At 57.9% G+C, this 19,431-nt stretch overlaps 4 protein-coding genes across 8 annotated transcripts in view; 1 reads left to right on the top strand and 3 right to left on the bottom strand.

Moving 5' to 3' along the window:
* Window positions 1-189, bottom strand: part of MTMR4 (myotubularin related protein 4) — a 61,343-nt gene extending 61,154 nt beyond the window's left edge. The window contains exon 1 of one of the 2 annotated variants that reach the window (XM_074593865.1): window positions 131-189. The gene's annotated coding sequence lies outside the window, so the exon portion shown is untranslated. The remainder of the gene's footprint in view (window positions 1-130) is intronic. The other variant, XM_074593862.1, reaches the window with a different exon arrangement.
* A 7,147-nt stretch (window positions 190-7,336) lies between these two features.
* On the top strand, window positions 7,337-11,488 carry LOC141746517 (caspase-1-like). Of its 3 annotated transcripts, XR_012588384.1 has the most exons (10): window positions 7,337-7,454; window positions 7,958-8,230; window positions 8,535-8,656; window positions 8,918-9,094; window positions 9,279-9,513; window positions 9,642-9,794; window positions 10,132-10,304; window positions 10,398-10,507; window positions 10,868-10,973; window positions 11,256-11,488. XR_012588384.1 is itself a non-coding variant. In XM_074595151.1 (9 exons), exons 1-8 carry the CDS (start codon window positions 7,448-7,450, stop codon window positions 10,958-10,960), a joined length of 1,170 nt encoding a protein of 389 aa, XP_074451252.1. In that variant the 5' UTR covers window positions 7,337-7,447; the 3' UTR covers window positions 10,961-10,973; window positions 11,256-11,488. The 3 variants fall into 3 exon arrangements, 2 of the variants coding, with proteins under 2 accessions (XP_074451252.1, XP_074451250.1); XM_074595151.1 differs by lacking the exon at window positions 10,132-10,304; XM_074595149.1 differs by lacking the exons at window positions 10,398-10,507; window positions 10,868-10,973; window positions 11,256-11,488 and having other exon boundaries at window positions 7,341-7,454; window positions 10,132-10,367.
* Window positions 11,425-14,789, bottom strand: ABHD11 (abhydrolase domain containing 11). 2 transcript variants are annotated; one of them, XM_074595152.1, is made up of 6 exons: window positions 14,658-14,789; window positions 14,248-14,383; window positions 13,990-14,163; window positions 13,431-13,601; window positions 12,989-13,170; window positions 11,425-12,706 (listed from the first exon to the last, which is right to left on the bottom strand). In XM_074595152.1, exons 1-6 carry the CDS (start codon window positions 14,744-14,746, stop codon window positions 12,568-12,570), a joined length of 891 nt encoding a protein of 296 aa, XP_074451253.1. In that variant the 5' UTR covers window positions 14,747-14,789; the 3' UTR covers window positions 11,425-12,567. The 2 variants fall into 2 exon arrangements, with proteins under 2 accessions (XP_074451253.1, XP_074451254.1); XM_074595153.1 differs by lacking the exon at window positions 14,248-14,383 and having other exon boundaries at window positions 13,990-14,167; window positions 14,658-14,764.
* A 480-nt stretch (window positions 14,790-15,269) lies between these two features.
* Window positions 15,270-18,624, bottom strand: LOC141746516 (claudin-3-like). The gene is made up of 2 exons (XM_074595148.1): window positions 18,503-18,624; window positions 15,270-16,654 (listed from the first exon to the last, which is right to left on the bottom strand). Exon 2 carries the CDS (start codon window positions 16,417-16,419, stop codon window positions 15,775-15,777), a length of 645 nt encoding a protein of 214 aa, XP_074451249.1. The 5' UTR covers window positions 16,420-16,654; window positions 18,503-18,624; the 3' UTR covers window positions 15,270-15,774.
* Between the last annotated feature and the right edge of the window lie 807 nt (window positions 18,625-19,431).

Below are 19,431 nucleotides of genomic sequence, written 5' to 3'. Positions count from 1 at the left end.
AGGAGGAGCGGGGTCCGAAGGGGGGGGCGGGGGGACTACGCCTGAGGAGGGCCGAGGGCCAGGGCCAGGGCCGGGCCGGGCCGGGCCGGGCCGGGCCCGGGAAGGGGCGGGGGGACCGGCGGGGTCTCACCTAGCTCCGTCCGCGCCGCTCCCGCCTCTGCCGCGTGCAGCTCCCCGCCCTGCCCCCCCCTCCGGCCCGCGCGGCGCAGCCAATCAGCGCCCGGCGCCGCCGGCACCGCCGGCCAATGAACGGAGCGAACGCGTCCCCGCCCAGCGCCGCCGGCCGCCGGGGCACGCCCTTCTCCTCGCCCGCAAGCCTATCCCGTGACCCGCCGCGGCGCGCGGCGCCGGGGTGGGAACCCGGGGCCCGGCGCCCAATGAGAAATCACAGCGCGTCCCGCCGCAGCCAATCGGCGGCCGGTCAGCGCTTCCCCTCAGAAAAGGGCGGGCGGTCAGCGGGGGGGCGGGGGAAGTCACCGGGGGGCAATACTGGGCGCGGGGGGGGGGAAGGCGCCCCCTCACGTGATCGCACGGTAACCACTCACCCCCACGCCCCGCCGCAGGGCCCGCGGGAGGGGGCAGGCCGAGGAGGCGTCGGAGGCGTCCTCCGCACCGGCCTCTCCCGCAGGCAGGAGCCGCCCACCGGGCCCCTGGTGCAGGCAGGCATCGGGGGAGCCCCTCACGGGCAGCGCCGCTGCCCACCCCGAGGTGGCCTGGCCCAGGCAGCGTGACGCTGGGGTCTTGGCACAGGGTCGGGGCACCTCGGTGTGCGGGGTGTCTGTGGAACAGGCCTGCAGAAGCCTTTGGGGCAGTAAAAAGCTTGTAAGGCCTCCCTGTGTTATCGCCCTGCTCCATGGCTAGCCGCTGCTTGCCTCTGCTTCCCAAAGGGCTGGATGTCCCCCTCCCCCACGGCTCATCCCTGGTTTTCCCCATCATTGGCATGACTTCTGCCATTACCACACAGGTCTCACCCTACACTCAACCTGCCCTGCGAAACAGCCCTGCTGATATACTTGTGGGGCAACCTCAGCCTTTCTTACAGTCCAGATTTCACATTTCAGGCAGGCTCCTCTTCCCCCTGGAGGCTGCGGGATGCAGACGGGGATGGTGATCCCTTGAGCGGATGAGGATGCTGCTGGCCAAGGCGGTGTCTCCCTGCCAGCGCCTGAACAGGGCAGTACGAGCTCAGCCCCAGGCAGGTCTGGAGGGTTTGAGGGTGTGGGGACGAAGGTGATGTTGGTCCTTTGCAGAGGACTTTCACCTCTGCCTGGCCCAGGGCCTGTGGGCAGAGCTGGCCAGTGCCTGTCCCTGAGAGATGCAGGAGGGCTGGGAGCTTCCTCCTCACCCCGCGGGTGCTGGGTTGGGGTGCTGGGGCTAGTTACATGCGTTCATGATGCGCCAGCGTTGCAGGGATGTGCTGAGCACCCCCAGGAGGAAATCCAAGCATGGCTGGCAAGGGCACAGGGACTCTGGCCCCACAGCCGCTGCGCTCGCAGGCGTGTACAGGGCTATAGGTGACCATGGGGGCATGGGCAGGTGTGAAAAATAGTGAAGGTATTGTTGGCTTTCGCCATAATAACAACACTATAAATATTTGACTTATAAGGATAACTAACCTTTAGTAAATTAGGAAACATGAGAAACCTCCAAGATAACAACTAACAGCAGCTATGAAGAAAAACATCCGAGAGAAACAAAAGAGAACTTCTCCAAAAGACCCCACAAATGATTAACAGAAGGAAACAGATGCATAGGAGAAGGGAGTTGATGATAATCGATCCTACCAGAAGAAACAAATGCATGGGAAAAGGGAGCTGATCCTACCAGAAGGAAACAGATGCATGGGAAAAGGGAGATGAAGATCATCGATCCTCAGGAACAATTGTCAGAAGGAAACGCACAAATAGAAGAGAAAAGGGACTAATGATAATCAATCATCATAAACAATTACTCTGCCTAAAATAGTGAATACGTATGCAATATTGAATGTATGTAAGACATGGGTGAAGTATTAGCTGGTGTGCCTCTGACTTGAGTCATGCACCCAGCGCTGTGCTTTTGCTTTATTGACTTTGTCCCTATAATAAAATAAGTGCCATTTCTGTTTAAGGGGTCTGGCTGTTTATTACAATTTTGGGGGCTCGTCCAGGAGAATTCACTTGGTCCCAGTGGGCTCCGAGACCCCAAGCAGGAGGTGCACCCCACCGATTTCGGCAGCCTGCTCAGAGGACTTCCCGGTGCCTGTTGAGACTCCAAGATGATAATCCCACGAGAGGAGGGACTCATAAAGCAGAAGGGGTAAGTCTCCCCAGGAAAAATCGCGGTAGCCCACAATTCTTGTGCACGAAGACCCAGGCAAGAAAACAGAACTGTAAGTACTGCTTGGTTGGGCGGGTTTGGGGCTTGATTGGTGTGTGTGTGGAACTCGGACCGGACAGTCCGGATCTGGGGAGCAAGTGTGGAGTCTTTCTAACCGCAGTTCCAATCTCCCGGGAGGGAATTGGCCGGTGAAGAGACGAAGCGTCAGAGATTGAGTGAAAGACAGCCCGGGAAAATTGGGTGCTTGACTGCTGTGGTGAGCGGAAGACAGCCCCAGGGAAATGGGACAAAAGAGAGTCCCAGGGAAAAGGGGACCGGGAAAGTGCCAGCAGATATACCCCAAGACAGTCCTTCGGGGATAAAATTGGCTAATTGGAATATTGATCTGGATACTAAAAGTAAGGATAAAGTTAAAATGATTCAGTATTGTATGATAGAATGGACAAAGGAACCTATACGAGCAGACCATTTGTATTGGCCTAGATATGGGTCCTTTGAAGGGTGGATATGCCAGGCTTTAAACCTTTATGTAAACGCTGAAGAATCATTCAGCCCAGAGGAGAGTGAATATGCCTCCTGCTGGAAAGGGGAGATTTGGCCAAAAGGAGTTAGTACCTTTAAAATACCTGAGATCTCAAGGGAAGAAAAGGAGAAGCGGTGGGATCCTCTGGAAGTTTTGCCCCCTCCCTACCACCTCCCTCCAACAGCCCCCCTTCTCCAGGGAAAGAGCTGACACCTAGTGCTAGGGGAAGGTCGGACAGGTCTCAGAGATTAATTGAAAAAGTGTCACTTACAAACTCTCGTAGGTTACAGAGGAAAACTTCTGTTAAAGTAAAGGAACCGGAAGACCAAGACACGGTGCAAGAAACACCAGGAGTTAGTTTATTCCCCTTAAGGGAAGTACCCCTGGGGGGAGCACAAGGGGGGGATAGGATTTGTAAACGTTCCTTTGACTCCCACTGAAGTCAGGAACTTTAAAAAGGAATTAAAAGGGTTACTGGAAGATCCAATAGGCCTATCAGAACAATGAGACCAATTCCTACGCCCTAATATTTATACCTGGGAGGAAATGCAGTCAATAATACGTATAATATTTTCTCCCGAAGAACGGCAAATGATTAGAACGGCTGGGATGAGAATTTGGGAAAGGGAAAATCAGCAAGGCCCACCTGGGGACCAGAAGATGCCAATAGTACACCCAAATTGGAATCAAAATGATGTAGAGGGTCGTAGGAACATGAGTGATTATTGAACTTTAATTATTAAAGGTATAAAAGAAGCTGCTCCTAGAGGGCAGAATGTAACCAAAGCATTCGATGGGCAGCAGGGAAGGGAGGAAACCCCGACCGAATGGCTTGAAAGGCTGCGACGTAACATGAGACAGTACTCAGGAATAGATTCAGAGAGTCCCGCGGCGCAAACGTTACTGAGAGTTCAATTTGTTACACACACCTGGCCAGACATTCGAAGAAAATTAGAGAAACTAGAGGACTGGCAGGATTGGGGCCTGAACGAATTATTGAGGGAAGCTCAGAAAGTATATGTACGAAGAGATGAGGAGAAGGCTACAGCAAAAGCTAAAATCATGGTAGCCACCATGAGGGAAGGAAATATTCAGAAAAATCCCAGGGCGATGGGGGGGATGGGACGGAATCCTGAGAGGCGGGAGGAGACTTTTAGATGGAATCAGATCCCTCCCAGAAGGGGACCATCCGGAACTGAGAAAAGGAATGAAGGAAGTGGATGTTTCTATTGTGGGAAACTTGGGCATTTTAAGGAGGAATGTCCTCAAAGGGATAAAGATCAGAAAATGTTTAGAGAAACTGAGGATTAGGGGTGTCAGGGGCTCTACCTCCTGGGGGATAGCTATCACCTTGAGCCCTTGATAAACCTAAGAGTGGGTCCCCAGGAGGAAGTATTAGAATTTCTAGTAGATACAGGAGCTGAGCGAACTTGCGTTTGTAACATACCTAAAGGATGCGTTATAAGTAAAGAAGTAATTAATGTAATGGGAGCAAAGGGGGAAAGTTTTAAAGCCCCGGTGATCAAGCAGGTGGTTTTTGAAGGTAATGACAAAATAGGTGTAGGGAATATCTTGTTAGTGCCTGGAGCTGGGTGCAATTTGTTAGGAAGAGACTTGAAGATCCAGCTGGGGGTTGGAGTAATCCATGAAGAGGGGAAAATGATTGCAAAAATATTAAGTCAGGAGGACGAATCCAAAATTAATCAGCAAGTTTGGGCTGCAGCTGGTAACAGAGGAGGTCTGAATATCCAACCAATCAAAGCCTCTATAGAAAGGGAAAATCACCCCATACAAGTCAGGCAGTGCCCCATTTCAATGGAGGGAAAAAAAAAAAGGTCTCCAGCCAGTAATTGAAGGACTCATCTCTGATGGGACCCTCGAACCCTGTATGTCTCCTCATAACACTCCTATCCTACCTGTAAAGAAACCTGACAGGACATATAGGTTGGTGCAAGACTTATGGGAGGTGAATCAGATTGCAAAGAACTTGGAACAACTAAGAAATAAAGGGTTGCTCCCACAAACTACCCTGTTGGATTTTAAGATCCATAACATTAAAATTGGAGAATGGGTTTTAAACATGGAGAGAGCAATCTTTAACTCCCCAACGGGAGGGTCCCTTTCAGGTGCTGTTGACTACGGAAGCTGCAGTACGGACAAAGGAAAAAGGGTGGACTCACGCCAGCAGAATAAAGGGACCAGTAGAAGAACCTAGAGATTGGACTCTGACTTCAACTCCCAGGGACACCAGACTCACCTTAAAACGCCAACCAATGCGGTGATGTATGGGAGAGGAACTGAATAATAACTTAGAAATCACAGAAACTTGGGGAGTGCAATCAGAACTTTATCGTTGGTTTCGGGTATGGCCGGGACAAACCCTAAGGAAAATTAGATATCCTCCTTGGGGAAGAGCACTCCCATTACAGACAGGAGGGTCAGGGTTGTATAAAACTGAAAACTCTCTGTTTGCACTTGCATGTGATTTATATAAAGAAGATAGTCGGCTATATCCTAACCTTGAGGAAGAACTACAGCCCCCTCCAGTACCCCGTAGTATACCTTGTCTGATACATCCCTATGCTAGACATCATAGTTGGGTAAAGTGCGAATGCTTAGGTTGTAAGCAAAATTGGTATTACCATTCATCCTGAAGACATCCCTTCTGTTTAAATTTCCGGAAGCAAAATTCGAGTTTGGCTCGAACTCAGATACGATATACCAATATCGTAACATTAATTTGTGGGTGGGAATTGCTAGTGCCGGTTCTGTGGGAAATTCCTGAAGAATGGTGGGAAACAGTGGTCTCTAAGTGTAAAAAACGATTTGCTTGGAAAAAGAGATAAGAACCCTACCTGCTACAAGAGCCAGGGATACCGAATCGAAAGAGGATGGAGGGCAAGACCAGGTTGGCCACTGTATTCGCTGCCAAGAAGAATTATTTCTCGGCTGTTGGAAGCACCCCAATAGGCATGAGAGGTAGGATTATAAGCCATACTGGACCTCCACTCCTCGTATTGTTATTAGCGGTATCCTTAGTATCCAGTAACGAACGCATGAAGTGTTACCAGCAGGTCTCCTGGAATAGGAAGATGGTTTCCACTATGACGGTGCATTCGCATATCAACAGCCACTGTTATAACCGCCATGAGTTAACAGTGTGCAAATACGACCAACACGAATATTGGGTTTGGAAGAATTTAGGAATAGGCGGAACAAGACTAGGAGTACATTGTCCTAGAGGGGAACAATGGCTCTGCTTTACTAAAGCCGGGCATTGGGACGTATCAGACGGAGGTGGGGTACAAGATATGATAAAAGCCGAAATAGTGAGGGCTGCTATCTACCAAAACCGATTAGCCTTAGACTACTTACTGGTGGAAAATGGAACACTTCGAATTGTTGTTTAAAGATAGATGACAATGGGGATGCAATATTGGAAATAACAGAAGAAATCTGGAAAATTGCGCATGTACTGGTTCAAAAATGAGAATCTATGTTAAATGATAATTGGTGGAATAATGTTTTTGGGGGAACCTGGTGGAATAAACTAGGCTACATTCTCTTATGTTCAATCGCTGGTTTATTATTTCTTCCTTGCTTAATCCCTTGTTTTATACACTTAATTACAGCAGTAGTCCAAAGCATGAAAGTAGTTTCCATACCCAAGAATCCAAAATTGGCAGCCTCAGGCTCAACTAAAAAGATAATGATATTAAGGAAAATAAGAAATACTCCACAACAATTGGAAAGAGCAGAATTGATCTATGAACAAAACAAATGGATTAAGCAAAATGAAAGTTATGGCTCAAGCCAAATGTAGTATAAAAGACAAAAAGGGGGAATTGTGAAAAATAGTGACGGTATTGTTGGCTTTCGCCATAATAACAACACTATAAATATTTGACTTATAAGGATAACTAACCTTTAGTAAATTAGGAAACATGAGAAACCTCCAAGATAACAACTAACAGCAGCTATGAAGAAAAACATCCGAGAGAAACAAAAGAGAACTTCTCCAAAAGACCCCACAAATGATTAACAGAAGGAAACAGATGCATAGGAGAAGGGAGTTGATGATAATCGATCCTACCAGAAGAAACAAATGCATGGGAAAAGGGAGCTGATCCTACCAGAAGGAAACAGATGCATGGGAAAAGGGAGATGAAGATCATCGATCCTCAGGAACAATTGTCAGAAGGAAACGCACAAATAGAAGAGAAAAGGGACTAATGATAATCAATCATCATAAACAATTACTCTGCCTAAAACAGTGAATACGTATGCAATTTTGAATGTATATAAGACGTGGGTGAAGTATTAGCTGACTTGAGTCATGCACCCAGCGCTGTGCTTTTGCTTTATTGACTTTGTCCCTATAATAAAATAAGTAAGTGCCATTTCTGTTTAAGGGATCTGGCAGTTCACTACAGCGGGGAATGGCAACAGCGCAGGAGAGGGGCCCAAGCGAGCAGGGAGACAGGAAGTGAAGCTGGCTGTGACGTGGAGCACTTTTTCCCCAGAACGAACTTTTGCTTTCATTCCCCTCACGGAGAAGAAACAGGCTTCGTCGCTTTTTTTGGCAGGCCTGGGCCTGAAGGGTAGATGGCTGGTGAGTACGACCAGCAGTGCTGGGGCTTGGTGGTGGGACGGGGTCCTGCCTGGGTCCTGCTTGCCCTGGTCAGCCTGACGCGCAGGGACACGGCGCGACATGCGGGGCAGGGCCCACGATACTGCAACCCTGAGTAGCTGGGGCCCTGCTCCTTGCAAATGCACTCTGTGCGTGGGGGTGGAGGGAAAGGGGGAGGTGGGTGATGGCAGGGGAAGCGCCCAGGTTGGGCAATGAAGGAGGGAGCAGTACCCTGGGTGGGCAATGGGGAGGGGGAGCACCCAAGGTGGCTGGTGGGGGAGGAATCGGCAGCTGGCGGGGGGGGCAATAGGGAAGGGGGCAGCACCCAAGGAAGTGATGGGGAAGGGGAAGCAGTTAGAGGGGTGATGGGGAAGTGATCAGCACCCTGGGGAGGCGATGGGGAAGAGGAAGCACCCAGAACAGGTGGTGGGGCAGCAGGAGCCGTGGCATGGGGCGTCTGGGCACTGACGGGGCTGCTCTTGCAGACAACCTGCTCCTGAAAGCGCGGACAGCCTTTGTGGAGCGTGTGAGCAAGCCGGTGATCTCTGGGCTGCTGGATGACCTGCTGGACCAACGGGTGCTGCGCCTCGAGGAGGTGGACGAGGTGCAGGATAGATACACGGTGCGCGCCGACAAGGCCCGCTGCCTCATCGACAGCGTGCGCCTGAAGGGCACCAGGGCCAGCCAGATCTTCATTGACAGCCTCAGGAAGCGTGATGGCACCTTGGCACAGCAGCTGGGTCTGGCCACTGAGTCAGGTGAGAGATGCAGGGCTGTGATCTGCTCCTGGCCATGCTGGGGCTCCCAGTGCTTCCAATGGGGTGCTGGAGGGGGGGGGCTGGCCCTGGAGAGTGTCTGAGGCCTGAAGGCAAGGGGCAGTTGGGCACCCCTGGTGTCACTGCTGGGGCACTCAGTCCCCCTTGCCATGCAGTGACAACAGGGCTCTCAGGAGTGGCTGTCTCCCATGGGGGTGAACATCTCCGCTTGTCTGTCCGTGCCCTGTGACAGTCCCCTCTTGCTGCAGGCGCTTCCCAGTGTAACTGTGGGGCTTTCTGCTTGCAGGGAGCCCCGGTGAGCAGTTGGCCTCCCCTGAACCCCCCGCTGGCATCCAGGGCCAGCAACAGCGGATCCAGCAGTGCTCCCTGAGCGAGTACCAGCGCATCAGGGACACAGAGGGAGACCAGGTGCTGCAGACAGAGGAGATGAGAGGAGGGCTGGAGCGTGGCCCATCCGCTCTCCCGGAGCGGACAGGGGCTTGCCAAGGGGAGACAGGGTCTTCACTAACCCAGGAGTGGGGCAGGAGATGTGGGGAGATGCCCCAGGGACATCCTGGGGTGCCCCTGGTGGTGGCTGCACCCATGGGCCTTCTCTGCTATTAGCTGCCTCCCAAGAAAGGCCCCCTGCACCCACCCACCACTGAGTGCTGCCTCTCTCCATCCTCACAGATCTATCCCATCCACCTACCGAGGGAGACGCGAACCCGTAGAGCCCTGCTCATCTGCAACATTGAGTTTGAGCGCTTGAGCAGGCGGAATGGGGCGGAAGTGGATGTGGAGGGGATGACAAAGCTGCTTGAAGGGCTGGGCTACGTGGTGGACATCCATTGCAACTTAACTTCCCAGGTAAAGGACCGCACAAAGCAGCTGCCACCGGCCCCAGGATTGGCATGTGTTGGTGATGGGGGGCTCTGGCACCGCAGGGACACCTGTGTCCCCAGTGTCAGTGGCTCCTGCCTACAGCTGGTGGCTAGGTCTCCATGCAGCTGGTCACAGGTGGCTGATGTTCCTTCCTTGTGGTGGTTTGTAGGGGATGGCTACGGTCATGAAGGATTTTGCGGATCGCAAAGAGCACTGCACCTCTGATAGCACCTTCCTGGTTTTCATGTCCCATGGGGTCAGGGCTGGGCTCTGTGGGACCAAGAGCAGAGATGGGACCACAGACATCCTTTCCCTTGACACCATCTATGAGACATTCAACAACAAGAGCTGCCGTGCGCTGCTGGGCAAACCCAAAGTGGTCATTATCCAGTCCTGCCGTGGAGGTGAATCCCCGCTATGAGATGCCTGCAAGGCAAGCGAGCCGGCAAGGCTCTCCCAGGGCACATGAGCCCTGGGCACAGGTGGGGATGGGACACTTCATCATGACTGATGGCTGGCCCTGCCTTCTTAGGAAAAGAAGGGTACACGTTTGTGAGCGACTCCGGAGACCCTGCCATGCCCGCTCCCAGCTCGGCTGACCCGATCTCTGCAGGGCTGGAAGATGATGCAATCTTTAAAGTCCACCTGGAGAGTGATTTTGCAACTTTACATTCCTCCACGCCTGGTAAGCAGTTCCTGGAGATAGTTGCCCTGCCTGAGGGCAGACAGGACTCCCATTCCTGATGCCAGGGGTCTCCTCCACACCTCCTCCTGCTCCGGGTGGGTTGCCGGGGGTTTCCTCCATCTGGTGACTGCTTGAGCATTGCTCCAACAACCTCTGGAGAAGGCAGTGTCCCCTGACGCCAGGGTACAAGGCTGCTCCAGGACACCCACAGATCCCTCTTAGTGGCACCAGAGCCAGAGCTTTGTGTCCCTGCCTGGCTGCCTTCCCTTGCCTCCGCCCCAGCCCTCCCCACCAGCTCTGCCTGCACTGCTTCCCCAGCCGATTTATTTCACTGCAGTGGCTGGCTGGGGGAAACTGTCTTCTCCTACTGGGTCACGGATGGCTCCTGGGAGCATTGGAGAGCAGAGAGGCTTGAAGAAAATATTCACATCGCTTCTGTCTTCCCTGGGATGCCCTGTCTTTTTCCGATGCTGTGGGCTGGCTGAGCCAAATATAATGATCTTGAAGAAGGTACCCCAGTCTCCTGCTCCAGCACCCAGCGTTAATCACTGTTGCAGTAAGGGACACCAGTGAAATCACATGTGGCATCTTCTCCCTCCCCAGATACTGTCTCCTGGAGATGCCCAGTAAGAGGCTCCCTTTTCATCCAGCACCTGATAGAGCAGTTTCAAAACCACGCCTGTAACAGTGATTTACAGGAGATCTTCCGAAAGGTGAGGCTTTGTAGTTAACTGCAGGTGTGCCAGCAGATGCAGCCATGCCAGCTGCAGAAACGCTGCTCAGAGCGGAGCTCGGGCCAGGGCAGGCCGTTTTTCGGCAGGCCCCTCAGGAGCAGGCTCTGTCAAAAAGGGGTCTGGTTGGCCTGGAGATTCTGCTGGATCTCTGGAGGCGTCAGCACCTTGCCACATGGTGTGCTTGCACCAGCCCGGCATGTTGGCACAGCCCATGGCATCCTTTGTGCCACCAGACATATGCCTGGAGATGCCCCTGGGGATGCCTCCTGACTCCCTGCACTCTTCCCGCGCTGGGAACAGAGCTGCTCTGATTTCCCCCCACTGTCTCTCTCACCCCAGATCCAATATTCCTTTGGAAAATTCCCTCGTCAGTTGCCGTCACAAGAACGGACTACGATGCTGAGGAAGTTCTACCTCTTCCCAGGCCACTGATCTCCTGCCCGAGGTGAGTCTCTTCACCTCACACCTCTGCGGCAGCCCTTGTCTGTGCTCCAGACCCGGTACCTGGCCAGTGGAGAGGAGCGGGGAGAAATTCCCCATCGCTCCTGGGCTCTAGACCTTGCAGCTCGGTCAGGATATCCAAAGGACTTGTTTGCTGGTAGCCGGGACCACGCAGTGGCCTGATTCCATCCCCACCTCCGAGCTGGCTGTCGCAGAGACAGGTGCTCAAAGAACTCATTTCAGTAGCAAGTGTCTCAGGAGCTTCTCGGTCTAATGTTCTTCACAGGTGAAAAAATAATACACGGACAGCACAAGTGGTTGAATTTGGGATAATACAGCAGAAAGCTCAAGCTCTAGGTGAACGCAGCCCTGCGCCAGAGAGATGCACTTCTTCAGAGAAGGAAAGGACAAGAGGAAAAGCCAAGAACAGCTTTGCAGAAACACAGTCAATCTCCAAACCAGCTACTCACGCCCCTCTGCTAGGCAAATTACAGACCTGGAATAAAACAGTCCTTGGTCTCTTGGCCTTCCTTCCTTTCGTGGCCTCCAAACAGCCCCAAACTGAGCAAACTCTTCCCAGGAAGCAGCAGAGACACTTGGCTCTGGAGCACCAAACGCAAAGCTGGTTAGTGTCTCTCTTAACTGTCCCTAGACAGAGCCTGTCCCCAGCTGCGACAGACGATCTGTCAGCCCCAGAGCTGCTTCCGCCCCATCTCTGTCTTTAACCGTTGTCTAATCAAGGGTTTTCATGTCAGACAGCACCGCTTCTCTGCCTTTAGCCCTTGGGGGGCAGACAGTCCTTACATCTGGCAGTAGCTGCTGTTACATGTCCTTGGGGACACTGAGTAAGTGGGAGGTGGGAAATCAGAGGGAGCTGATGGAGGAGGAGATGCCCGCCTTCAGGGCAGGCTGGGCAGATGCGCTGGGGGGATGGATTTCCATGCCTCCCTCTTGCAGGCTCACAGCATCTCCTTGTCAGGAGGCAGCTTGCCCCACTTCCCGATCTTGCCGCTGCCCCTGATGTGGAGGGAGGACACGATTCCCCCTGGGACCCACGAAGGATCCTCAAAGCTATGTCTTCCGCACACTGCTCCTACAGCTCACAGGTTACAGGCCAATTGTCACCTCCCACCAGCATCCCCGCTGGCGAGAGCCCCTTCCCCTGCCACCACCACCCTTCCTGTCCTCCGCGGCCACATCCAAACCGTTTTCTGCCTTGGCATGGATTCAACTTTATTGCGCATTCTGCAAAGTCACACCCAGCTCCACAACCAGGTGGTCTGGCAGCAGGAAAACAAGAGGGCTCTCCTGTTCCCTCTGAGTGTCCCCTCCAGCGCAGGCAGGACAGGCTGCGCAGGAAGGGCAGTGTCCTGGGCTGGTGCCACCCTTCGTCCCTGCAGCGTGTCAGGAGAGCTCAGTGGGAGGTGCCTGTCCACTCCGGCTCCGGGAGACCTGGGGTGGGATAGGCCTTGCAGGCAGGACCGGACTGCAAAGTGGGCGGCCAGTCCTGGGCCGAGCCCCTTCTCACAGAGCCCCACATCACTGCCCGGAGCTCCTCAGGTCCCACGCAGTGCTTGCAGAAACCCTGGTCCCCTGCACTATGGTGGTGGCAGGAAACTGAGAACAGCAGTGATGAATTCTTCAAATTTATCCTGATGGACTATGTGGCCTGCACCTTTGATGTGCTGGACGTTTGCCTTGGGGAAGAGGCGCTGGATCTCCGGGTAGTCTTTGGAGCTGCAGGACAAGGGAAGTGTGGTCAGAGGGCCACCCAGGTGCCTTCCCACACCCTGCCCAGGGGATGCCAGCTCTGACCACATCCCCTTCCCTGCTGGGAAAGCCCAGGGCTGCCTCCAGGTTCCCCCTGGCTCTCCAGCACGTTGGTGTCACCAGCTGCTGGAGGCACAGTGCTCACTCCAGGACCTTTCCCATCTCGGTGGCTTCCTCCCACCCTTGGCAGCTGCAGAAGAGCACAAGGGGTCAAACCACAGACTTTGAACTGCTTCTCTCCAGTCTCACCTGATATAGGGTGAGTTGGATCCTCCCAGGAAGAGTGCAGGGCCAGGATAAGGCTTGTGGAAGACAGGGAAGTTCATGATATCTGCCAAGTGGTGGGAAATAGCCTCCAGGTTCACCCGCCAGACAAAGCGGCCCTCCACCTCCACCAGGTTAGTGAGGAGGAACTGTCTCAGCTGCGGGAGCTGCCACAAAAGAGGATCAAATGCTCTTCAGTAAGAGCAACAAGCCCTCAAGATGTCCTGGCACCCTCTGTCCTCCTCTCCACCCCTTTCTGCCTGTCTCCCATTCCCCATGACTCCTGCAGCCCTGGTGAGACGTCCTCCAGCGGCGAGTGAGCAGGGGTGAAGAGAGTCCCGCTGGGACTGTGGTCCTAAAGCCCCGTGCTCCAGTCCCAGGGACAGGCTGGAAGTGGAAACCCCATCCGAGGAGTGGGATGTCCTACCTGGACCACCGGACGCAGCTGATCGTCAGCCAGCTGGCGGGCAGCAGAGCGGGACAGACCATCCGGGATCTTCACCGACTTCATGGCAGAGATGTAGGCAGAGAATTCGGAAACGGGCGCGGTTGTAACGGGACTAATGTCTACAGAGATGAGGCGCTCCACCAGGTCTGGCTGGGGACACAAGCAGGGCAGATAGATGCCAGCCGACATGTCCCCAGCAGGGCCAGGCATGGGGCTCTGCTCACACCCAGACTCCTTGGAGGCTTTTCACTCCCTGCTGCCTCCGTGTCCCCTTCCCCGCGTTCCCATTTCCCTGCGCCTTAGCACGGGAGATCTCCAAGCCCCCTTGCAATCAGCACCGGAGCATGGGCTGGTGGACAGAGACTTCTCCTGCTCCCAGCTTACAGTGGGACGGCACCCTGACTGTCACGGAGAAAAGCCACCCCCCGCGGGGCAGTGAGCAAGGCTGGCACTTGACAGCAGCCCCCGCAGGTGCCACCCCCCTTCCCGCAGCCTCCCGCTCCCCCCACCCAGCCCCGGGAGCCCCGCGCCCGCCGACCCGCTGCAAGGCCAGCGTCATGGCCGTCTTGCCCCCCATGCTGTGTCCCAGCAGGATGCACTTGGCGATGCCCAGGCGGGTCAGGAGGTGCTGCACGTCCAGGCTCATGGCTTCGTAGGTCATCAGCGGGCTGTGGGGGCTGCCGCCGTGGTTCCGGGCGTCCACCGTCACCACCTGCCTGGGCAGGGACACCCCGTTACCCCAGCCCCGGCCACCGCCCGCCCTTCGCACCCCCCCACCCGCCCCCCAGGGCCTCACCTTGCCGCTGCCACCGCGCACCAGCGCCTTGGCCACCGTCTGGAAGTTGCCGTGGCTACCGAAGAGCCCGTGGAGCAGCACCAGGGGCGGCCGGTCCCCGCGGCCCCCCACCACGGCGTGGGCCAGCGGCACGGCGCTGCGGGGAGAGGGGGCGTGGGGCGGGGCCTGTGAGGGCGTGGCCGGGGCGAGGCTGCCTTGCTGCCACAGGGGGGCCCGGGGGCGGGGCCAGAGCCAGACCCCAGACCCGGGGGGGGGAACCGGGGCACGGGGGCGGTGCTAACGCGGGGGCGGTGCTAACGAGGGGGGCGTGGTCGGCGCCCGGAGCGCGTGGCCCGTCCCCGTTACCGGCCCCGCCCGTCCCCTGGAGACCCCTCCCGCCGCCCCCGTCCCGCGCGCGGCCGGGCCCTTACGTCACCACGGAGCGGGCGGCGGCGGGCGGCGGGAGGGGGCGCGGGCGCCGCAGCGGGGCGGGGGCGCGCGGCAGCCGGCGGAGCATCATGGCGGCGGCGGCGGCGGCGGCGGCGGCGACGCAGTGCGCGCGCTCGGCCCCGCCCCGCCCCGCCGGCGGGGGGCGCCCCCTGGCGGCGGACGGGCGCGGCGTGGCGGGTTCCGCGGGCGGCAAGGTCAGGGCCGTCCCCCACCCCCATGGCCGCGCCCGGCGCGGGGCGGGGGGGCCGGGGGCCATCCGAGCCGCCAGCCCCCGGGGCGGGCCGCGCACCGGCGGCGGCTCCCGCCCGCTTTGTCCCTGCCCGCCGGAGCGTGGCGGGGAGGGCGGGGGCCGGGCCGGTGGGAGCGGTCCGTGTGTGTGTGTGTGTCCCGCTGTGTTCCGCCGCGCAGCCAGACTTTGGCCCCGGGAGCGCCGCTCCCCATGGCGGCCTCGCCGCCGCCCGCCACCCCCTGCGGAGCCCCGTCCCCAGCGCCGGTGCTGCCGTACCGAAGGGGGTGGTGGGCTGGCTCTGCGGGCGGGGCTGCAGCCCCCCCCCACTCCGTTCCCGGTGGGTTCCCATCCCCCACCCCTCCAGGGTTACACGTTCCCGGGGGGGATCGCCCCGCCCCCCCCCCCAGCCCCGAGGATACTGGTTCCCGGTGGTTCCCCGCCGCCGCCCCAGGAACACTCGTTTTACCAAAACAGGACGTGTTTATTGACAAATGTAACCGGTACAGACCACGCGTAACAGGGACAGACGGTGCCCGGCCGGTCGCGATGGGGGAGGGGGACACACACACACACACACCCGGGCGGGGGGGAGGCACCGTCCCCATCCCTGTCCCCGTCCCGTCCCACCGGCGCGGGCAGGGGCACCGCGGGCCCCGCGTCTCCCGCCGACCCGAAACCGCCTCTTGTTTAACCGAAACCGTCTCTATTTACATAGCCCGGCCCTGACCCCGCCGCCGTCCTCGTCCCCGTCCCCTCCTTCGCGTTCCCCCCCACCGCGCCGTCCCCGGTTCCCCGCGGAGGGCGATGAGGGTTTCGGGGTGGGGTCGGGGGGGGGTGTATATGGGATGTCGGGGGGGTGCCGGGGGGGCTCAGACATAGTTCCTCTTGTCGTAGCTGGTGACGGCGGAGCGTGGGGCGGAGTAGGCCACCTTGCCAGTGGGGTACCTGTCGTCTTTGGGGGGGCAGGAGCAGCAGAGCAGGGCCCCCCCCAGCAGCAGGAGCGCGGAGGCCGCCCAGCCCACGTAGAGCGAGGTGCCCAGCTCCCGCTTCTGCGCGTCCAGCACCAGCGGGTTGTAGAAATCCCGGATGATGGTGTTGGCCGACCAGGAGACGGGGATGAGGGTCATGACACCGGAGAGGAGGAAGATGACGCCGGAGACGATGGTGATCTTGGCTTTGGTGCTCTCGTCCTCCACGCAGCGGGTGCACTGGGCGCCCACGATGGCCACCATTAAACCCAGGACGGCTAAGACGATGGCCACCACCAGCAGGGCGCGGGCGGCTTGCAGGTCCTGCGGCAGGGCCAGCATGGAGTCGTAGACCTTGCACTGCATCTGCCCCGTGCTCTGCACCACGCAGTTCATCCACAGCCCTTCCCAGATGATCTGGGCCGTCACGATGTTGTTGCCGATGAAGGCCGTCACCCGCCACATGGGCAAGGCGCAGCAGATGATGCTGCACAACCAACCCAGCACCGACAAGGACACCCCGCCGATCTCCAAACCCATCGACATGGTGGCCGCTGCTGCCGCTTGACTTGCCGCTCTCCGGGCGATGGCGGAGAAGGACCCAGGGACCGAAACCGTGTCCGTCACCCTTCGCCGCTCGCAGCCCTTGGGATCAGCTTACACCTGGGTGCACCTGCGGTTATAAGGGCTGGCGGGGCCGAGCTCCAGCGCCCGCCCGGGGTGGGGTTTCAGTGCTGGACGCTCCTCTCCGTCACCGTCACCTGCCGTCCCACACCCTCCCCTTTGTTTGCAGAGATGGCGCCGGGTTACCGGAGAAGGGCGGGAGGGGGGAAAGAAAAAGAGAAGGAGAGAGAGACGTCACTTTCCGCTGCCATCCCTTTGGTTTCGGGGTGATGGATACTGGGATGCTCATTCCTCCCCCACCCTCCCTCCTTGGGGGCACCTGGAAGTCCCTTCAGCATCGCCATTCCCATTTCCCACTCCCCCCCACCCCGCACCCACCCCTTCCCTTCCCTCGCTTCCCAGGTCAGAGTTTGGTTTTATTTCTGGAACATCTTATCAGGGCTCACGTTTAAAATCCGGGGTTCGGCCAAACTTTACCAGCCACCTTTGCATCGCCGTGCAAAGTGCAATCCCCTTCTCGCCGGGCTGGGATGCTTCGTGCTCCCATTCCACCATCCCATGGGATCCCGGTGGATGGGATTTATAAAAAATATAAATATATTTTTCCTGCCTGTGACGAAATCTCCCTTTACGACTCATTAACTACTCAACAAGCGGGATGCTGACGAGGGACGTCTCACCGCTCCCGCATCCAAGGTCTGCGATGGGGGGGCAGGGGGAGAGAGCACCCCGACACCCCGAATGTGACTGGGGTCAGCTGTTGTCACCCCACATCACCCCAGCACCCTGTGTCCATCCAGCCGGGTTGGCCCCCCGGCCCCCCGAAACCCTGTATCCAGCCAGGGTAGCCTCTGCTACCCCATGGCACCCCGAAACACCCTGTATCTGGCCGGATGGGCTTCTGTCACCCCATGGCACCCCAGAACACCCTGTATCCATCCGAGTGAACTTATGTCTCCCCTGTGGCACCCCAAAACCCCCTGGATCCATCCGGGAGGGCTTCTGTCACCCCATGGCACCCAAAACCACCCTGGATCCATCTGGGAGGGCTTCTGCTACCCCGTGGCACCCCGAAACACCCTGTATCTGGCCCCAAAACACCCTGTATCTGGCCAGGTGGGCTTCTGTCTCCCCTGTGGCACCCCAAAGCCCCCTGTGTCCATCTGGGTGGGTTTCTGCAACCCCATGGCACCCTGTTAGCCCCTGTGTCTGCCCAGGTAGGCTTCTGTCTCCCCTGTGGCACCCCAAAACCCCCTGGATCCATCCGGGAGGGCTTCTGTCACCCCATGGCACCTAAAAACACCCTGGATCCATCTGGGAGGGCTTCTGTCACCCTGTGGCACCCATAAACACCCTGTATCCAGCCCCAAAACACCCTGTATCTGGCCAGGTGGGCTTCTGTCTCTCCCGTGGTACCCCAAAGCCCCCTGTGTCCATCTGGGTGGGCTTCCATCATGCCATGGCACCCCGAAACATGCTGTACCTATCTGGGTGGGCTTCTGTCACCCCGTGACATCCCAAAAACCCCTGTGTCTACCTGGGAGGGCTTCTCCTACCCCATGGCACCCTGAAACACCCTGTATCTGGCCCCAGAACACCCTGTATCTGGACAGGTGAGCTTCTGTCTCCCCCGTGGCACCCCAAAGCCCCCTGTGTCCATCTGGGTGGGCTTCTGCTACCCCATGGCACCCTGAAACACACTGTATCTGGTCCCAAAACACCCTGTATCTGGCCAGGTGGGCTTCTGTCTCCCCTGTGGCACCCCAAAGCCCCCTGTGTCCATCTGGGTGGGCTTCTGCCACCCCATGGCACCCCGAAACACACTGTATCTGGCCAGGTGGGCTACTGCCACCCCGTGGCACCCGTCAATCCCGTGTGTCCATCTGGGTGAGCTTCTGCCACACCATTGTACCCCAAAACACCCCACCAAGGGCACCCCAAGCCCCCCCCCCCCCAAGCTGGCCAGGGTTGGTGGCCGTGAAGGTACAGAGGGGTGACCCTGTACCTGCTGAGGGGGAGCCCGTCAAGCAGCACCCCCTGGGCCTTGTGTCCTTGTCACTGGGGGGTGCTGGGGGTCCGGGCGCTCGGGGACCCATGGTGCCCGTGCTGGTGGCAGGTGACAGCGGGTGCTGGCAGCGCGCACGGCGGGCAGGGCTGTGCCAGCACCCCGGGGTGCGAATGCGCACAGGCGCGTACACACACACGCACACACACACAAACTCACACCCCCCTCTGCTGGCAGCGACACCCGGCCACGCAGACAGGCAGACAGACACAGGCAGAGGCAAACAGGCATACGACAGCGGTTGCAGGTGCACACACGCGCCCCACGGCGCGCCCACGGCTGCGGGGGCCGTGGGGCAAGGGGTACCCCCCGGGCAGGGCTGTGGGGCAGGGGGAAAACCACAGGCAGGGCTGTGGGGCGGGAGAGACAACCCAGGTAGGGAGGTGGGGCAGGGGGACACCCCATGCGGGTGTGTGGGGCACTGGGGATACACCAGACAGGGGTGTGGGGCAGGGGTAGGGGCAGGGGGGACACCCCGAGTAGGGTTGTGGGGAGGGGGATACCCCATGCAGGTGTGTGAGGCAATGGGGGCACCCCAGGTAGGGGTGTGGGGCAGGGGGATACCCCAGGCAGGGGTGTGGGGTATGGGGGGATAACCCTGGGTAGGGATGTGGGGCAGGGACACACACCTCATGCAGGGCTGTGGGGCAGGGGTATCCCCCCTGATGTATCCCCCCTGATGTATCCCCCCTATACATCAGGAAGGAGTGTGGGGCGGGGGAATACCCCATGCAGGTGTGTGGGGCAATGAGGATACCCCAGGAAGGGGTGTGGGGTGGAGGGGGGATACCCCTGGGTAGGGATGTGGGGCAGGGGGACACACCTCACGCAGGGGTGTGGGTCAGAGGGACAACCCAGGTAGGACTGTG

This window comes from Larus michahellis, chromosome 7 (genome assembly GCF_964199755.1).
Source record: "Larus michahellis chromosome 7, bLarMic1.1, whole genome shotgun sequence".
NCBI classification, from domain to species: domain Eukaryota; kingdom Metazoa; phylum Chordata; class Aves; order Charadriiformes; family Laridae; genus Larus; species Larus michahellis.
The sequence above is the reverse complement of the archived record's forward strand: the minus strand, read 5'-3'. Positions and strand labels throughout refer to the sequence as shown.